This window comes from Camarhynchus parvulus, chromosome 13, assembly GCF_901933205.1.
Source record: "Camarhynchus parvulus chromosome 13, STF_HiC, whole genome shotgun sequence".
Lineage (NCBI taxonomy): Eukaryota > Metazoa > Chordata > Aves > Passeriformes > Thraupidae > Camarhynchus > Camarhynchus parvulus.
In genome coordinates, this window is record NC_044583.1 from 294088 (window position 1) to 313821 (window position 19734).

At 42.0% G+C, this 19734-nt stretch overlaps 1 protein-coding gene across 1 annotated transcript in view; it reads left to right on the forward strand.

Annotated features, from left to right (window-relative positions):
• Positions 1-8922: 8922 nt before the first annotated feature.
• LOC115908724 (Kv channel-interacting protein 1-like) overlaps positions 8923-19734 on the forward strand; it is a 34524-nt gene continuing 23712 nt past the window's right edge. Inside the window, exon 1 of the mRNA XM_030957529.1 lies at positions 8923-9032. Within this exon, the coding sequence (XP_030813389.1) occupies positions 8924-9032 (109 nt within the window). The 5' untranslated portion in view covers position 8923. The remainder of the gene's footprint in view (positions 9033-19734) is intronic.

Genomic DNA, 19734 nt, shown 5'->3' on the forward strand with positions numbered 1-19734 from the left:
AAATTTTTCATGCAGATGAATGTTTCTCTTATCAAGGAGCTGGCTCTCAAATGTCTTACTTTTTTTGGAAAAATGTTAGGCTTTGAGTCTTGCATGATGAAGGCTTCGCCACATTTCTCTTCACAGAGAAAAGCAAGGCACAACTTCCCAAGGATATTCTGGGATTCATATTCTCTGAACCTCAGAGAAAGGAAAAACAATTCTTATCTCATTTGCTGTGCCTGTTTTTGTTCACAAGTGGAATGCATTGTGGAAGATTGTTTACCTGAAGAGAATTGGTAATTGGATTTTGATGTGAGTGTTTTGATTCACTGACCAATTGGATCCAGGTGTGTGTGTGTCGGGACTGTCGGCTGACAGTCACGAGATGTGCAGTTGAGCGCTTCGCAGATTCAGTTTAGATGTAATGTAATATAATATAGAATAATATAGTATAACAAAGTAATTAATTATCCTTCTGATAAGATGGATTCCTCCTCATCATTTCTCCCAGGTGTCAGGCAAAAATATCCACTATAGAAGGCCTTTGAAGAAATTCTCACACACACACACACACACACACACACACACACACACACACACACACACACACAGAGCTATACTTCTGATACCATCTTAGCCATGGAACTGTGAATCAGGAGGACTGTGGAATACTGGGAGAGTATTCTGCCTGCTCAAGTGTGCATGATAACATGCTTGGTCATGGAATATTTTGATACACACGAGACACATGAAGGAGGCTTATTATCTGAGGCTGCTGCTTAGCTTTAATATCCTAAGTATAGTTTCTGTCATGTGTTCTTCATGTGCTTTCTTTCCATGAAAGTCAGCCTACCTTCATGTCAAGAAGCAGAATTTCACTAGTGGTGCCACTAGAGGAGCAGTTAAATTGTAATTTGTGAATCAGGGACAGTCTGGTTAGCAGTGAGAGCTGACCCCTCTACTGAGTGCAGGGGCTACATGCAGCTGCTGCCATAACCTTACAGTGGGAGCGCTGCTGGCAAAAGCAAAGCCAGCCCCCTTTCCAGACAGCCCTCTAAAAGTTCTACTCTCTATGTGCTTAGAACTACATCATAAACTGGCATTTCAGCTTTTGCTGCTTATGTTTTACAAACTACTTTAGAAAGTCTGACTTCAGACATTAGCTTTATAAATTGATATTTTTGTTTGCTGAGAGTTTTCCTGCTTTGTACAGATTTCAAAAATTTTTGGGATGGTGGAATTTGAGGCTATGATGTATCTAAAATAGTGTAGTACTACTTCATAATTCACTGTGATGTAACTAAAATATGGTTAGTTTTATACAGATTCATAATTCTTTCACTAATTTATTACTCTCATCTCCTAGTAGTTGTGGCACTATCTAGTATACTTATGCAAATAACTAAGTAAATTAAACCTTTTGAGCTGGGTCTAGAACAGGAATACAGATGATTATGTTATGATATATTAGACGATAAATTACAGATGATAAAATAAAGACCTAAGTGCAACTATTACATAGATGGTAAAATGAAGATGAAATGCCAGCAGAGTTAACAAGAGTGTTTAAAGGTAATTCATACAACAGTTCAGTAAGTGAAACAAATATAGGCTTATTCAGAATATTGTATACAACTATTCATCCCTTGAGGTCGCTTAAAAATAAGAAATCCAGAACAGCATGAAAAATGGTGAGAAAATAGTTTAATGTAACACACAAAGAAACACTGGTCTTTAAGAAGTGGAGTGTTTTTCAGTGCTTAGGCCTGTTGTTACTATGAAAAATGTATGAGATGACCTTTACTGGGCAGTATTTTTTATAATTCTTATGCAAAAATGAGGGCATAATTTAGTATGTCACTAGAGTGTGAGTTAAAAATGCACTAAGCAAAGTTATTCTTCAGTTTGCCTCTTAAAAATAAAGGCAAATGGGTAAATAAGGGGGATATCTTGATTGGAGACCACCAGAGCTGTGATGAGTCCACTGCAGCCCGAGTTGATAGCAGAGGCTTTGAGCTGTGTGCCTCTTAACTGCTTCCAGAGCCTGACAAGGGAGGGGTCACATCTCCTCTTGCTTGTGGCAGAAATCCAATCAGCTAAAAACTGCCACTGTAAAACACATCTGTCCCCTGGTTATTTGTGGGCTTTAACAGCTTCTTTTGGCTGCTTGTCACTCATCAGTGATGTGTATTTGCTGGCAAGGTGTGCTCACCTCTGAGTACAGGCTCCAGGGAAAATGCTCAGCTGGGTGTGGGGCTCAGCACAGATTCACTGCATGGACTCATACAGTGGCATTTTCTCTTTTTGGGGAATGAGCCTCCAGAATAATTGAAACATCAGGTTTTCTATTTTTGAGCAGTTTCATGTTGTACATAGTCCCATCCCACTCCCTCACAGATCTGTTGTTCCCATTGCATGCCCTTATGCATTGTTCCTTGTTTCAGCCTGGAAATACCTTCTTTTCCTGTTTCTTCTTAACTTTTCACCATCTCTGCCTTACTTCTCTTTTCCTTACAGCATGTGTCCTCCTCAGCTTTCATTGGCTGTTTAAAAGTAGGACAATGAGAAATGTCCTTGCAGCCTTTCCCTGTCTCATCTCCTAGCACAGCTGAGGTCATTAAGTGATTGCTGGCAGTCCATCCAGCCCCAGTAACAGCATGGAAGGACAGTAAGTTCAGTGCTGCAGAACTTCCTTGGGTCCATCCTGAGAACAGACGCTGCATTTCTGCAAGTCTGAGAGTGATGTGTGATCTCAGAGGAGGCTGCTGGGTTTGCAGCTGTGGTTTACGTACCTGGGTTGGTTTACAAATAAAAATCTAGAGAAATTGGTGCAAACTAGAAGGGAAAAGTTAAATAGAGCTTGACAAGGATATTTAACAGTTGTGAGAGGCTCTTATTCCTTTTTCATTAATTATATATTGCCTGTTGCGGTTTCAGACTGTGCATGTAAACTGTGGCTCAGGTTAGTCCTTCAAGGTTCCCTGGTTTCTTTTTTAGGTGCTGGTCTTCTCATGACCTGGGTGTGCATTGCTAACACTCAGGTTTTGCCATCGTGAGCTCCAGGGTAAAGCCAAACCCTCACTTCAAGGTGGGATGTGCTTGTCTGTGCTGCCAACTCTTCTGGAAAAAGTCAGGAATGATGGATTAGATGTCTGGAACCTTTCAGAGCTATTCCTGTGTGTTGTGAAGTTGATGATGTGAATTGTGCCAACAAACTCACAGAAGGCTGGGAATCACTGACTCAAGACAGTCCTCTGAAAGGGGGGGATCCTCCTGCTTCTCCTCATGGGTCTGTGGACCCCACAACCACCTACCGTTGTCAGCAAGCAGGGAGATTCTGATAGCTCAAAGATAGCAGCACCTTCACATGCATCAGAAGAACTGAACTAAGGGGGGAATGTTGAAGGAATTATAGCTGGTTTTGTTATAGCAGAAAAATTGATACTATGTCAGGACAAGTGTTCATGTGCAAGTTATTTCCCTTTGCTCACACAGCAAGGAAATGGCAGCTGAAGAACTGAGTTCTTTATTCCCAGTTCCCTGGGTAGCACTAATAGAAAAACATCCCAATTTCTGTGTTATCCAAACTAACTAAGGAGATTTGTGTTTCATCTGTCCTTATACTGAATGTACCTCTACTGACAAAAATAATAAATAGCAATTAGCCAGGACTTTAAAAAAACTATTCCAGCTGGTGGATGACTGCTGGGAAATACAGGTGTGATATGAAATCCAATTAATTTGCAGGCAGAAGGGTCAGGCTGGAATTGTAGTGGTGCAAATGGGCAGGGATCTGAGCTCATTGGCACCAAATGGCTGTGTGGCTGTGGAGATTTTTTTTGGACTTGCTCTAAATAATTAGTTACTTAAACACCAAACTTGTAAATTTACTCACAGCTTTTTTTTTAATTGTAGTCAGTAGTTATCAATAAGTGGCTTTCTCGTCACACAATTTGAAGATGACACAAATTCTTTGGGGCTAGTGAGATCCAGACAAATCTGAGAAATATGGATGGGCGTGAACAGGACAGAGAAATGACTGGTGACCAAGGCAACCTGATAAAAATCCTTCAATTTAAGCAGTAAATATCACTGCTTGGGAATAGGTAAGTTAAAGTCAGTCACGAGAAAGGCCTAGTTTTCTTTTTGGTTTGAATAATTAAATCAAAACAGCAACAAAACCAGCTAACTTTATGTACACACAAAAGAACTCATTGGATAAATATGTGGGAATAGTAAATTCATACTCTTGATGCTGCCGTGCTGTGAATCATTATGCCACATCTAAAACAAGCCACAAGTGGATGGGCTTCAGAAATCTACAGTGGAAATAGATTTATGGAAAGCAGCCATATGAGAAGACCATTCAGGACTGCTGAGTGTCAGAAGATAGGTACACAGAGCTGTTCTGGGGGTGTATGGAATAATGTACTCTACCAGAAGAATAATTCAGATGTTCCTATTTATTCTTTATCATAACACAACAGCAAATGAGTAGTTCATCAAAATGACAAAAATCTAATATTTAGAGTTTTAAACCAGGCAAATCATAGAATACCACCAAGTTTTCTTAAAGGTATGAGTATTGAGAACATGTCATGCTGCATTTATATTATGCAAAATGAGGAGACAAATCCTCCTCTTCAAAAGTGTAAATATGTTCCAAATAGCTTGGTCATTGAAGAAGTTTCTGCTGAGAGGAATATTATTCTCCATTTTGCTGTGAATTTTTCACCTGTTTGATGCATTATTTCCCCCCAGCCACTTTTAAGAGCTGATTATAGATTACACAAGTAGTTTATATGACTCATCATAGCAATTCTTTTATTACCAGAAAAGACTTTTCATTGCATGTTATTTTGACTGATCTTTATGAAGTTCCCACTTACATTCTCAGTGCACATGCTGTGCATACCTTTTCTGCAGCTAATTGAGGCGTTCAACTCATTTTGCTGCATGTGAGGGATGTGTACAGTAAGCACTAGCAGGAACATCTATCTCTGTTATCAGAATGTCTGGTGTTTTAACATTATGTCCTCATTATTTAAAGTTTGGTGAAAACAAAGCTTACTGCTTCATTGGTGAGCTTCACCTTGTCTGTATATAACTAGAAAAATGTCCTTCCAGCTGCTCTTCTGCAAAATCTGTTGATCAGTGTCTACAGTAGAAAACCAGGCAGTTTAATTTGTGCAGTTTATTCCATGTGATTCTAGGTAAAATCATAGTCCCTTGAGCTGCCTACCCTAAGGATGACAGCATGTATTTTGCAGAATATTAGAAATCTTTGGGAAGCATCAATCCAAAACCTGAATCTGCAGCATAGTTTATAGATTGCAGAGCGGAGTTCTGTAGAAATTTAAAGAAAAAGAAAAAAAGAAAAAAAAAAGTCACACGCAATATTTATTTGGCATTGGTTTGGGTTTTTCCTCATATCCTCATTGCTTCAGAAGCAACACAAATAAAATATCTAATAATGTCTTGATTAATATTTCTGCCTCTTTTTAAGAGTTGATGATCCTCTATTTCTCTGCAGATTTCTACTGGAAAACTAAGCTGGATAGCCTTCCTTTGGTTTAAATCACGGAACCAATCTCACTCATTAGCTCAACACTACAGTAAAGAATGAGTGTGACTGTAGGGAATGGGCCCAGCTGTTGAGGAAAGCTCTACCCCTTACTGAAATTAGCTCTTGTTATGGGGAAAACACATGAGTATTTGGGTCCATAGGATTTGCCTCCCATGACTCATCTGTAGCCAGCTCTTCAATCAATCACTTGTGATTATTTGAATTCTTAAGGAACACCAGAAAGCTGACTTGGGTTAATCATAAATCATAACAGTAGGTCAGTATGTGGCTTCCAAGCTGGATGGTTGTATGTATGGGGGGACTTGGTGCTCTGCCTGTCAGGAAACTTAACAGCATTTTCCATTAAAAGTTAACACATTATGACCCTGATATATGCCCAACATGAGGAATCCCTGTTCTTGGGGTGTAGCAGTCTGAATTGCTGCTAGTCTAGTCCAAGGTAAGGAAGCAAAAAGGGCCTTTGCATAATACCCCCAGATGTTTTATTCAGCCACACAGTGAGATGTTCAGGTCCCAGCGCCCACACACAGAGGGTCTGAGTTTCAGTCGGCCAAGGGGCCTGGGGGTGAACTTGGTCTCTGGGCAGTACAAAGACGAGGGCCAGTCAGGGAATAGGGAGGCGTGGCTCAGGGACGTGGGAACAGGGGAAGGAGCCAATGGGGTCTAACAGCTTTCTGAGGGAAGCTTCTTGTGTCTCCCTAAAGCAGGGAATGCCCCCCCAGGGTCTCCACATTGGGGCACAAACAAGCACCTGAACAACGAACCAAGTGACAATTTTGTGTAGTTTTGGGAAGTGGGAGAGAAAAAGCAGCATCCAGGAGGAACTGCCAGCATCAGGGTAATCCTAAAGCAGCCTGAAGGTCCTGGATGGGAAAACTCTCATTCAACATTCCCTCCAGGCTTGTTTGAAAACTGATTCAACCTCAGAAAAATCATGATTTGGCCTTGACAGCATTGGATATATTGTTAAATGAATTCTGAACTTCTGGCAGGCATGAATGCTGGCTCACTTCAAGCAGTGAGTACTCGAGGGAACAAAACTGCATGTTCTTTCGTAGCTGCTTGTATCAGGAATGCCTAAAGCATAAAACACTTTGGACTTGGTATAAATTGCAGTAACACAAACAATGGAACTCACACTTTGCTGTGTCTTTTCCCCCTTCTCTTGCTGAGGTGCTGCTGCAGGGCTTAGCAGCTGTGGAGTTAAGATACTAGGGTGAGAGAACCAGAGAATTACAAGACACACCCTTGGGGAGCCGGGTGCTTTGAGTTTCATTTCTCATTATAGCATAATTTTTTTGAGTTTTCCTTTTATTTTTAATTAGTGGCAATCGAATGCAGCTGGGAAGAAACTTTGTGACTAAATGCATCTGTAAGTAAACAAAGTGCCTGGGAACAAGTGTGTGAAGTGGACTGTGAGTCTATGTGCTCTTTAGGATCTGTAAACTTAAGGAGTCTAAGAAAACAGTGCAAAGCCCGCCAGACAGCTAGTAAATCTGACAAGCATCCCTTCCATAGACAGGAAAGAATCTGGCTATTTTTGTGGTCATTATTCCTGTCCAAACCTCATGTGATGAGGGAACTATTTAGTGCAAAACTACGGGGGGCATGATTTCTTGTTTATTTGGGGGTTTTGTGTAGTAGTAGTTTGGTTTTTTAATTGGAACAGGACATGGTACACCAAGGAATTATCTAAATGTTTTGAGGTCTACTTCTCATGCTACTCTTTCAAATTATCCTCTCTATCTGGGAGAGATTTGATAGTACAGTGATTTCAGATCCTTGATAGTTTTAAAGCTGGATGTGTTAATCTGGGAGATATGAAACATGATGTGGCATTATAGCCAGTCATACAGCCTAGGGAATGAAAACCTAATACGGCAGATGCTACAGAGCACTAAAAATTCCTTTGGTCTAAAGTGTTCATCAGGAAAACTGGCTTTGATACAATGCCACTGAGCTCTGGGAAGGCGGACGCCCATGGCAGAGAGCGCTCATAACACATTTGCTAGTGTGTTCTCCTCCTTGGCCACCAACATAGAGAAATAAAGCTCACAGTCAATTAAACTGCTCATTGCTTGCTGACATGATCACTCAAGTGTGTGTGAGTAGTCTGCACCTCCAACCTGGCCTCACTATGAGCATCTCTTAGCAACCCAAGTGCACTATTTAGTTACTATGATACACAAAATCCTGTTGAGATTCTGCACCTGATGTTCATATTTACCAGCAGTTTAAGGCAGAGTCAGCACCAGGAGAGGCTGTGGCCCAGTGCTGTGGGTGAAAGGCAACCTGCCCTGCTCACTGGGAACTGCAGGAAAGGGGAGCCACTGATTGCCTGGACTGGGCTGGACTGTGGGGATGCAGCAGCCTCTGAGTCCAGTAAAATAAAAGGCATCAGTGAGCTCAGCTCTCCTGAACATCCAGCATGGGACTACCAGCATCTAATAGCATGCTTGAAAATCCCAGCTTTTACTGGTGTAGCAATATTGCATCAAAACCAAGTGTTTTCTCATCTCTGGTGATAATGGGGAAATACATAATCAGCTTGAGAGCAGCCCACAGTGCTGCGCAGTGCCAGCAGCCTGGTGAAACCCTGAGATGAAGTGGTGGGAATTGCTCTTCTGCCTTAGCTGCCTGCAAGGGGAGCTTGTTCAGCCAGCCTGGCCCACCCCAGTGTGGCTGCATTGGAGATGGTGGAATGCACTTCTGGCTGTCCAGCTGTGTACCCCAGGGGAGCTGTTAACAGACAGAATTACTCTGCAGCTCCTGGGCTGGGTGTGGGTGCACATGTGGATGTCAGAAGTGTGATTTTTTTTATCCCAGCATGTTGTGGATGAGGGGAGGCATTCAGCAAAGGAATGTCCTTTCCTCTCCTACAGTTTCCCTTATTCTCTTATGCAGTACAAGAAGAGGCATTGACAAAAAGCATCTGCATTGGCAGAATTACTGAGAAAAATCTCGAATGCAACTGGTATCACAGGTATTGAAAAAAAGAAAAAGCTGTTAGATGTCGCTGAGGTTTGCAGCGTGGTGCTCAATGGTTCTGGAGCAGAGCAAACTCCTGAGAGAATTACCCTGAGGTGAAAGAAAACAAAACCTTAGATTATGGTTTAATGCAGAAGTTGCTTGCATGTTCAAAACAAACAAACAAAAAAACCAACAAAAAAAAAAGCAAGCGAGAGGGGAGGGGGAGAGGTTGGGAAAGAGAGGGAGTGAGAGAGGGGGAGAGGGGAATGTGCTGTACACTTGGCTGAGCAGCAGGAAGGAAAGCTTGAAACAGGATTTCTCAGCTTCTGATGCCTGGCAGTTGTTTGCAGGCACACCAGTGGTGTCCGTGTGGTGCCTTGCAGGATGTGGACTAAAGGCGAGTCAGAGGGACTCCAGACTTTAGGGATTGTGGTGGTGGTGTGCTCCTCTCTGAAACTTTTGCACTACCTCGGGCTAATTGACTTGTCAGATGGTAAGAGAACCCCAGTTTTGCAGCTCCTATTTGCTTGTGTTTAAATGCATGTGAGTGTAGCCAGTGTAGGCAGCAGATGGCTGTGGGAGGAAAGTGGTGTCTGTCAGTGCACGGATTCTCAGTGTGGGCTTCGTCTTTATTAAGAATCATACGGGCTGCAAAGAGGCAATTCTGATTTATGCTTTATTGAGGACTTTTGTTTGCTTTTGATATATTACCTTAGCCAGAGAGAATCTGAAGCTGTGATGGTTTTTGCCTTGTGTATTATTTAAGTTTTCCTAATTATTTTTTCTTACTGGTAATTCTTGCTCTTTATTGAAAATGAATTAGTACCAAACTTGAAAAAGGAAAGGGCCTCTTGGGATAATGGAACCAGAACTGATAATTAGGTGTATGATTTCACAGGGCTTACAAGAGTTTTGTTGTGACTGTAATTTGCAGATTAAAGACATGATGGATTGAATGTGAACAAAACAAAACTTCTCTGTAATTGCCGTTCCAGATGCATAACCTAAGAATAAATATTTCTGTTTTCACCAGCTGGAAGATTTGGTCTCTCTTCGACTTGTAGTGAATCAATGTAATGAACTCAAATGAATGTAGTGGACTTTTTTTGTATTAAAGGTTTTCCCAGATGTAAAGCATACAGGTTTTAACAACTAAGTGTGCTTTAGAGTTCATCTTTTTATAAAGGGATGTAGGTATGACTGAATTTTTAAAGAAAATAACTTCCTAGTTATGCAAGTGAGGTATTTTTTAAAACAAAGGACCCACAAGTCACTGACTATATTCTTGCTTCAATCATTAACTGTGTCAAGTTTATCTACCAAAGGAAATAGTAAGGATAAAATACTAGCATAAACACCTATGTTTCTTTATACAGATTTCTTCAAGATATGGGTTAGTACAGGCTGGCAAAAGATTCCAAAAAAGTAAAGAAAATTTATATATTGAATCTGTTTTACTGGATCAAGAAAAGCAGATGGAATTTTAACCCTACTGCAGTAAAATCAATGCTGTCACATAATCCTAGAAATCCTCCTGCAGAATTAGGAAAAAATACTAAAAATTGCTTCATTAAGAATTATTTATATTAAGAGATGTAAATCAGCGTGTATTTGTTATTACATGATTGATTTCCTTATTTCAAAATTAATATCATGGGAGATTTTAGTTTACTCCTAGAATGTCACTGGATTGCAATTATGTAATTACAAATAAATTAAGATCTTTAACAATGACAACTAATTTCAAATAATGGCAACAGAAATGCTCACCTTAAAAATAGGTGACAAGTAAAATGTTGATGCATTTGCATTGCTATTGCATTTGTTTTGTATTAACTGCAAGAATGTTTTTATACCTCCTTTGCAGACCTAATTACTATAATTCCAGTGTCTGTTCCTGAAGCAATTACTTTTTTCCTAGAAGAGTCTCCCTAGTGTTTCCCCAGCAAAGTCAAGTATATGGCAGGTGAGAAAGGTGTCTGTGTGAAGGTGAGAGGAGAAAAAGTGAGCAAATAGCTCACGTTGTATTCATGGAACAGGTCTGCCTGTGCTTGTTGGTGGTCAGCAGTCAGTGACTGCTCCATCCCTGCAGGTGCAGGAGAGGGTGACATTTACGTCTATAAGGGACCACAGTTACTGATACACAGAGCTCTGATTGCATGGGCTGCCTGACAACATGTAGGAACACAGTATATAAACCTGATCAGATTTGGATAGTTTTTATTGGAAATCTGTGTTTCTGGCTGCCAAAGAGTTCACTTGGAAACCAATATATATTTATTTGGTACTTATTAGATAAGCTTGCGTTTTTCCCTTTTGACTTTGCTCCTGTGCTAAGAATTATTTATATACAAAATTAGAACATTAATAAATGTGGGTGATTGTTAATATCATGCAATACAGATTTCACTAAGTCAGAGATCTTTAAAGGTGACATGAAGTTGTTTTTTGATGTGCTGGTGGCAGCAATGGAAAAGGCAAAGTAGATGATTACATTGCAATGCAAGTATTTATCAGAACTTGATACTCACTAGAAATGATCACTACTTTTACTTATTAAAAATAAAAACCTTATTAAACACCTAGAAACTCCAGCTGTGTTCTCATAGTTGTGCGTAATAATACTAAAATAAGACACTGCAATTGGCTATGTATATTTCTTTTAAAACTGTTCTCTTCTGAAGATGGAATAGGCTTACTTAAACCATGTTCCTTTGTTCTGTTTAAATAAAAATTATTAATAATGAAAAACCCCCCATACAGAGAAAAAAAAATGGCTGGAAAAGCCTGTTCCTGTGAGTACTTTTGGGCAAGTCCTTGCTGTCTTTGCAGCCTCTTGAGACTAGTCATTTTTTGTTCAGCTCCTGACTCAGGATCATGTGCAGATCTCCAGCTATACCTGTGTGCTTTGCTCTGTTGTCAGACTTGTAGCCCTTTGCATCTGTCTTTGTTGAAATCCATCAGTAGGAATCTTCAGGCCTTTTCTCAATTCTTCCCAGCTGTCATGTCAGTTTCCATCTGACCCACAGCCCTTTCATAGACCATTCTTTACCCCAGCTTCCAGGAGTGAATGACATGTGAGACGGGGCCAAAAAGGATTACTGGGATGGAGATGTAATGCATTCTGTTTCTCTCCTCTGCACAAGGATGCATTCTGACAAATTTTCTCCAGCAGTTCTGGCCATTCAGTGACCATGCATCATTGGTTGTTTCAGTACTTCCCAAGAAGTGAAGTTAAAGGTGAAAAAAACTACATAGTCCTGTATCCCTCCCTCTCTTTTAGCTGTTTCTCTCTTACAGGATAAAATAGAAGGGCCAGTCTTTGGTCTCTCAGTTCCCTAAAGGTAGGGAAAACACAGTGATCACCAGTCCTGCAAAGCTAGGAACAAAAACAGGATGAGAGTATCATGGGGCACATTCCACACAGCCTCATATTTAGGATTGTCTTACAGAGGTTCTGGTTGAGGAACTGTTCCCTTCTTGCTCTTGCTGCAGTGTCAGCTCCCCACAGGCAGCACATGGCAGGGCAGGAACAGCTACCTCAGACCCCTTGCTTTGGGTCAATTACAGTGAGATACTAATGCTCTGTAAGGAATTTGAAAGTAGGGGGTGTCATCTGACTGACTTCTTTGGCAATGCCCTCCCCCACACTTCCCCAGGTCATGTTCTCTAATTGTTGGTATGGGAGTGATCATGACTTGAAGTATAGAAGTGCCCTCCTTGAAATTCTGGAGCAAATGGCCATGAGAAGAAAGGGATGTATTTTCTGTGGGATGGGCAGAGTGCTGAGGGGAAGATAAAAAGTGCACTAGTGTGTAAAGTAGATCTGCTTATTGTGCTTTATGCATCAGTGTTTGAAGGACTTGGGTGCTAAGTTAACTTAGAAGTTTGTTAATGGTTTGAAAAGTGCAAAACTTTGTAATAGTGATGCAACGACTAGATAACTATCTTGATTAGGTATTTTATTAAGCACAATTTAAAATGGGCCTTTCTTAAAATGACATGGTAGATGTGCAAAAAGAATATACCAATATACCACAGCAAAATTTCTAACATATCCCACACCATATTCCATGATTGTTGTGCTTCTGGTAATTTTCCATGTATATAAAAATGCAACAGTACGTGAGTTTTGTACCTGGATATGCTTCTTCCCTTGCATCTTGTCTCTATCCCTTCAGACTTCCTCCCTATATGCATCTCTTTATCTGCTGGGAAGAAGGTTACAAGAAGCACTTAATATTCTGTAGACTATTTATATAAATAATTGAACTGCATAAAGCTTGATGGAAATCCTCTGTTTTATTTTTTACAATAATTTTTGTTTGGCTTCAGTTTTTTTCCAAGATAAAATGCACTGATGGTAAACTGATCTGACATATTTCTGAAGAGAAGGAGCTTATGCTTTACCCATTTTCTAGAGCTGCAGGAGAGACTGTGGACTGTAACTGCTGCCTAAAATCCACTTTGCACACTCACGGGCTGCAGGTGGCCGTGCATGTCAGAAGTGCAGCTCCCTGAGCCAGGATGTGGTGCTGGGTGCTGCCCTTGTCCATGGGGACCCACATCCTGTCCAGCTGCAGCAGGGGTAGAAGCATCAGGCAGCTAGAGGGGAGAAGGGTGCAAGCTTTAGTACCTGCAAGGCAGGGCTTGGTTTTAAGGAAAAGCTAATATGATTCAAGAAAAATACATGCTCAACATTTTCTAAACTGAATGGCAGCATCACTGAAGCTGAGTTTGTCCTTGTAGAGCTTGTAGCTGTCAAAGTTATTCTTCATTTATAACCATGGAAGTGTTGGCTGTGGAGGGTAGAGATCCCCCGATGCTCTTGAATCAGCTGTCAGGCTGCTTGATAGATGTTAGAATGTCTGTGATCGATTATTACAGACCAAACTCTCTATACCTGATGAGTACCTTTCTGTTCTCTTACTGTTTATTGTCTCTTCCCTTACAAGACTTTCCTCCTTTGGAAAGGAGGAGCTGTTGGATGATGAGGGATTCAGGCAGAATTGTACATCAGTTCCATGAAGGTTACTTTGTTTAGAAGAGAGTGTTTCCAAAACAAGGTAATAAAAAGCCAACCCAACCTCCTGAAGACTGAAAGAGAATTCTGAAGTATAATCTGAAGGGATTTCATTTTCACAGGAAGATTATTTCTTTTTCTTTCAAATGGTGGGAAATACAGCCAATATCTAATAGAAAATGCACTCGGTAAGGATAATACCTTACTAAAGAAATTGGCATCCCTGCCTGCTTCGCTCAGCCAGGCAAGAGCGATGTCCCCATGTGCTGTCCCCATGTGCAGTCTGGAGTACACAAGTCCTGAACATCTCCCTGAGTTCTGTCTTTTGTCTCTTCAGTCCTGCCATTGCATTACAAGTACATTTCTAGGTGTTTCTGGAGTTATTTTCCCGAGTGAAGCTGTGCAAGCTGGCCTCAACATGTAACCACAAGGTTGGGTGTGCTTAAAGAGCTGACCCTTCCTTGTGTGTGGTGGCTATCTGTGACGGTGGTCACAAGGATTCTTGGGTGAAAGAAGAGACGAGATCCTTGACTCCATGATCAGAAGGCTTGATTTATTATTTTAAGATATATACATATACTATAACTATACTACAAAGAAAAGGAAGGACAGGTTTCTTCAGAAGCTAGCTACCCTAAGAAGAAAAGTAAAGAATGATACCAAGGCAGCTCTCTCCGACTCTGTCTGAGAGAGTTCCATCCCAGATTGGCCATCAACCACAAACATCCAAGCTGGGCCAATCCAGACGGACCTGTTGCATTCCACAGCAGCAGATAAGCTATTGTTTATGTCTGGTTCTGAGGCCACAGATTCTCAGAAGGAAAAATCCTAAGGAAAGGATTTTCACAAAGAGAATGTCTGCAACAGCTATCAAAAGTCTCTAAAATAGGAATGTAATAATCTGATACTCAGGAAGAAATTATCAGACATCATTGTTGTCTGTCAAGAGATAAAATGTTAGCAAATGTGGAAAAGAAAATATTCCTTCCATGTATACTCTTAAATGTAGCCATGAGAGGAAAACTTGTCTTTTCATATGAGAATTTAGCAGAAAGAACAGAAAATATTTTGCGGTTTATCAAAAAAATCTTTCTTTTTCTTCTTGCTTCTCCCCCCTTCTTTTTCTTATTTCTGAAGTGATACTATGAGGCTCTTTAAATGAGTTTTATTACAGTTAATTCCCCCTCTCCTCAGGCAAGCTGCAGCTTTATGTACCAAATTTTTATTATACCCAGAAGCTTTCTGCCTGCTAATAAATAATGGTGGTAAATTTTATATGAAATAGATGTGGTTTCTTATTGCAGCAGAAAGGAAAATAAGTGTGGAGTTTTTTCCTGCTTGACATACATGCTTAAATTATAGAAGTTAAATAATGTGAAAACAGCATTCACTTTAAAGAGATATGGCCAGGTTAAAAAATAGTTTTTTTGCTTGTACCATTAAAGATAACTTAGATCATCATTACACAAAAGGTGTTTGAAATCTTGCAGACAGATGTGTTTAGTAATTTTTCATTTGGCCTGTGAGGAGCAGTCAGCTATGGTTTCTGTTCCCATTGCTGCAGTGAACTCCTGTGAGCAGTGCCAGCCTCAGTGTCCTGAGAGCAGGTGAACACAGCAGCAAGGCCAGCAAGGGCAGAAGATTCTCCTCTCCCTGCAGGAGGAGGGAGGGAAGGAAAGGGGGCACTGAGGGGAAGGAACGAGAAGTGTGTGACCTGAAGCTGACTGTGTGAACTCTGGAAAAGCCCATTAGGGTTTTGAAGACACGTCCTTCCACCAACCTCAGGGCAGTGTCTGAGATGGCTTCACTCTGGTGAAATCTTAAAAATTGCTCATCTTTTACACTGATTTGCCAAAGTATCATGGACAAACTGTTACTAGTAAGTCTTAAAATGAGAGCTGCGCTCCAGCTTCCCCTATTGATGCTGAACACATTCTCACGGACATGAAGCATCACTCATCTAGATACAGACCTGCCTGTGCTTTCATGGTTGTCTCTGTGTTTTCAGAAACATTCAAGAACGATAATAAAGCTATTTGAAAGTGTCATGTTTTGAAATCTGGAATAATTTCACTTGGCTTGATAAATTTATGGTTCTAGGGGGAGAGATTTCTTTTGACTGAAGAGGATCCTCAAGAATTTCAGGATAAGGCTGCTTTTCATGAAGGAATTGAGTTAGACGTGCTTATAATTGGAAAGGGATAGCTATATAAATAGTTGATATAAATGGAATATAATTAACATTACTTTAAGCCCTCTTCTGCAATTCTTAAACCCACACATGGGAAGCTTGAATTGAGGATGCATATCCAAATGTATCTTAATTAAGTCCTAATTAATCTTAATGTATCTTAATTAAGTCCTAAATTAATTCTTTCTCTCTTAAAAGGAAGTTTCACACAGTTGAAAGAGTAAAACATTTAATTTGTCCATTTTATGTGTACCACCCTTCCTGACAGCAGTGCTGGCAGTCCCTGGCTCCCTGCTGCAGCCATGTACCCATGGGTGGCTGTGGCAGTGGCAGTGGTGGGGTCTGTCACCGCACCTGGTGCGAGGGGCTGCTGGAGCTGAGTGCACCTGAGAGCACTGGCGTTTGTTATAGATGAGTAACATGATGGTTGGCTCTTACAATTAAGGGATGAATATTATGTGTATGCTAAGAAGTTTTATTGCTGGATAGTTACGTTATTGTGATTCGTTGTTTGGATGTCCTCTGTTGTCTCCATAGTCCCCTTTCCCCCTGTACAGTTGCCAAGGGACGGCCATGGTAGTCAGGACATGTGGAGGGAGGGCATGTACCTGTGCCCCTTGCATGGGGCATTTGGGGGAGAGCAGGTGTGTACCTGTGCCCCTTGCATGGGGCATTTGGGGGAGAGCAGGTGTGTACCTGTGCCCCTTGCATGGGGCATTTGGGGGAGGGCAGGTGTGTACCTGTGCCCCTTGCATGGGGCATTTGGGGGAGGGCAGCCATGGCAACACCTGACCTCCAATGAAGTTGCAAGGAAGCAGTCTCCACCAGTGGATGGCAGAGAAGAGTTAATTGGCAGACTTTGGGAGGGGTTAGGGTTACCTAGCGCAATACCGTAGGTATAAAAGGCAGAGCATGCATTTTGTGGGTGAGCACATGGTGGTTTAGTTCCACGCTCCCAGCGCTGTAATTTTTCCTTATTTGGTCCTTTGTTGTATTTTGTTAAAGTTTAATAAACCTTTGAAATTTTAAAAGTGAGCGTCATTTCTCACAGGTTTAGCCAAAAAAGGTCCTGTAGTGAAGGTGAAGCTGCCAGGCCTGTCCTAGGGCTGGAGGGGCAGGAGTGCCCTGTGCCCACATCTCAGGGCTGCTCCTGCTGCCCCAGGGCAGGAGTGAGGGCTTGAGGGCTCCCAGGTGCCAGGGCAGGCCTGGCAGCTCACAGAGACTGCCTTTGTGTGTCTGCATGTACAGTGTTCTAGCTCTCCATTGTCCTATTATTCTGGGACTAGGCCAAAACTTAATTAAATTTTATGTAGATGAATAAAAGGAGTATTGACATTGCAAGATGAAATCTGAAGCATTCTGAAAAGGAAATTTTTCTTCTTTATTCTTCACATGCCCATTTAAAATATTTCTAGCTAAGTATTTCTTCCTCCCTAAAATAAATAGGACTGTGCACCTGCACCTGGTCAGGCTTCCCTAGGTTGATCCTAGACCAGAAGTTCCTGTCATGGGTTGTGGGTCTTGGTTGCCTTTTCTCTTTGGTGGTCCCCATGCAGATGTCAGAGCCCAAAGCAAAAGCCAAAGGGCTCTTCTGTGCAAGGTTCAGCTCTGAGATGAGCTTACCCATGATGGCACATTCATCTCAACCTGTTCCTTGTGCCTCTTGCTCTTTGGCAGATTTCCTTCGTGTAGTGGTTTTGGTTCGCCAATTTAAGATTTCCCCAATTTTAAAATTTCCTAGTCAGTGCACTAAGGAGTGCGTTGGGCTTCAGTGTTGGCCAATCACTAAGGCGCTCTCTGCTGTGAGATAGGATTAGGAGAAAGGCAAAGCAGGCTTAAAACTTTAGGAGGGTAAAAAGAAAATTTTATTAATAGTGACTAAAAGAAAAAAAGTAGTGAGAATCAAAACAAACCCTTCAGAACACTTCTCCTCCCCCCACAACCTTTTCTTTTCCACTGACAATGTTAAGAAACCAAACCTAAAATTTCCAGTCAGTTTACCACCTCTAAAATAGTCTTTCTTCAGTTCACGTAGGGAGAGCAGTACTTCTTGTTAAGGTTATGGAGACTTCTCCAAAGGAGAAAAAACCAATTCTCTCATGGCTCTCAATTTCGTCAGGACTAGCAGCTGCATGGGGAGCCTACCATCGTGAAATCCTTCCCATTGCCACAAGCCTTCCCACAGCTTGTTGATGGGCCATGTTGACTTATGGGGTATTGTTTTAAAGATGAACTCCTCAAAGACAAAAGTTCTCTTTCTCTATCCCTAAAATAATCTTCATCCCTGGGAACAGAAATCTTCTTCTCCTGGGGGCATGTGAGAAGGCACTCTTCTCTCTCGGTTCAAACTTCTTATGGGATCACAGCTTGTCTTGGTTTGGGAAGACAGGAGTCTGCTAAGGAAGGCAGGTGCCTCCCCTGAAATTGAGAATGTAAACCCTTCCCACCCCTCCGAATTGCTATAATTTTAAATTAAGGGGCTCTCAGGCAAAGATATGGGAGCAGGAAATAACAGTTCTTTAATAGGGAAGAAATAAAAAGAATAAAAGAAACAATGCAGTCCACTGGAACAACACTGACAGAGTCAGAACCCAACCTGACACCCTGTGGGTCAGGGTGTTGGTGGCAGTCCGATTGAAAATGTGGCTGCAGTCCTCTGAAGTGTCAGGTGTGATTCTGTTGGAGCAAGGGGGTTCTGTAGAGAAGGATGTATTCTTCCTCTGAAGATCCAGGAGGAAAAGGGAGCTGCTGTTCCTCTGGGGAATCTCGTGGAGAAAAACCGAGTTGCAATTTCAAAATCTCAGAGTATATCGGGGTAGCAGTGCTTGGCTCCTCCCTCTGGGCGGAGCGTCTCCCAATGGGATGTTATCGTTCTTATCAGTCATGCACTGATATTCAATAGTCTATTATCAGCAGAGGTCCCCTCCCGAGGAAGGTGTGAATGTGGTCGTTCAAAGAGAGAGATAAGGCAAACTGCTCACTTGACAAGGTAATCAGCCATACAGATGGTAATGGAAAACATCTTGCATGCAATCTTCAACACAGCTACTTTAACATTGGCTTGCTTCAACATGGAGGCCTTTACTCGATATCAGTTTGAACACTTTCATCTCCCCATAGTTTCATGTGTTATAGGGAGAAAAAAAGTCTTTTCTCCATAGCTTACAAGAGGATTTCAGCCCAAAGATCAAGGCATCTTCTCCTCCCTCCCATCTGAGACTTAACTTCTTCCTCACTAACCTCGATGTTTTCATGTTGTTCTTTTACATGCTTGCATCTTGTTCCTTTCTCTGATTCGAGTGAGAACTGAAGCACTGAAAGGGTTAACATCACGCCTGGGGCATACCTGACGCAGGTAACTCGTGGTGGGAGCTGCGGCTGGGCTGTGTCAGGATCGATCTCATGGTTGATCTTTGGTTTTGTCTGCGTTCACTTTCAGCCGCAGGGCCACACTGCATGGGCTGCAGGATGCAGGGCTGCCTCTGGTCTCAGCCGCGCTGGGGGAAGGGCATCTGATGCCAAGATCTTCAGAGCCCCAGCCAGCCCTGCTCCGGCCAGGGCTCCGCAGCCTCCTCCCATTCCGGTCCGGCAGCTGCCGGGGCCCAGCCTGGTCAGAACGGGGCTGATGGGGGGCGGTGGATGGCCTAGGGAGGGGGCACAGCCCACGGCAGGACCGCCCGGCCCAGCCTGGCCAAGACGGGGGCCGGGGCCGGGGCCTGTTACCTCTTTGCCGACCAGAAAAGAGAGTTCTTGGCTTTTTTTGTCTTTAACACGCATCTTTCACAGAGGCATGTCCAGCTTCTCAGTGGTTCCACAGACCGTCAGTTACACAAAAAGCTTTGCATCACTTCCCTGAATTTCCTCCCATTCCAAACCACGACACTCCTATGGATTGCATTAGAGCTGCTACGTGACTTCCTTAAAACAGAATGAAACAATCAGAATTATGAAATCTGATATAGTCAAATGTTTTTGTGGCTT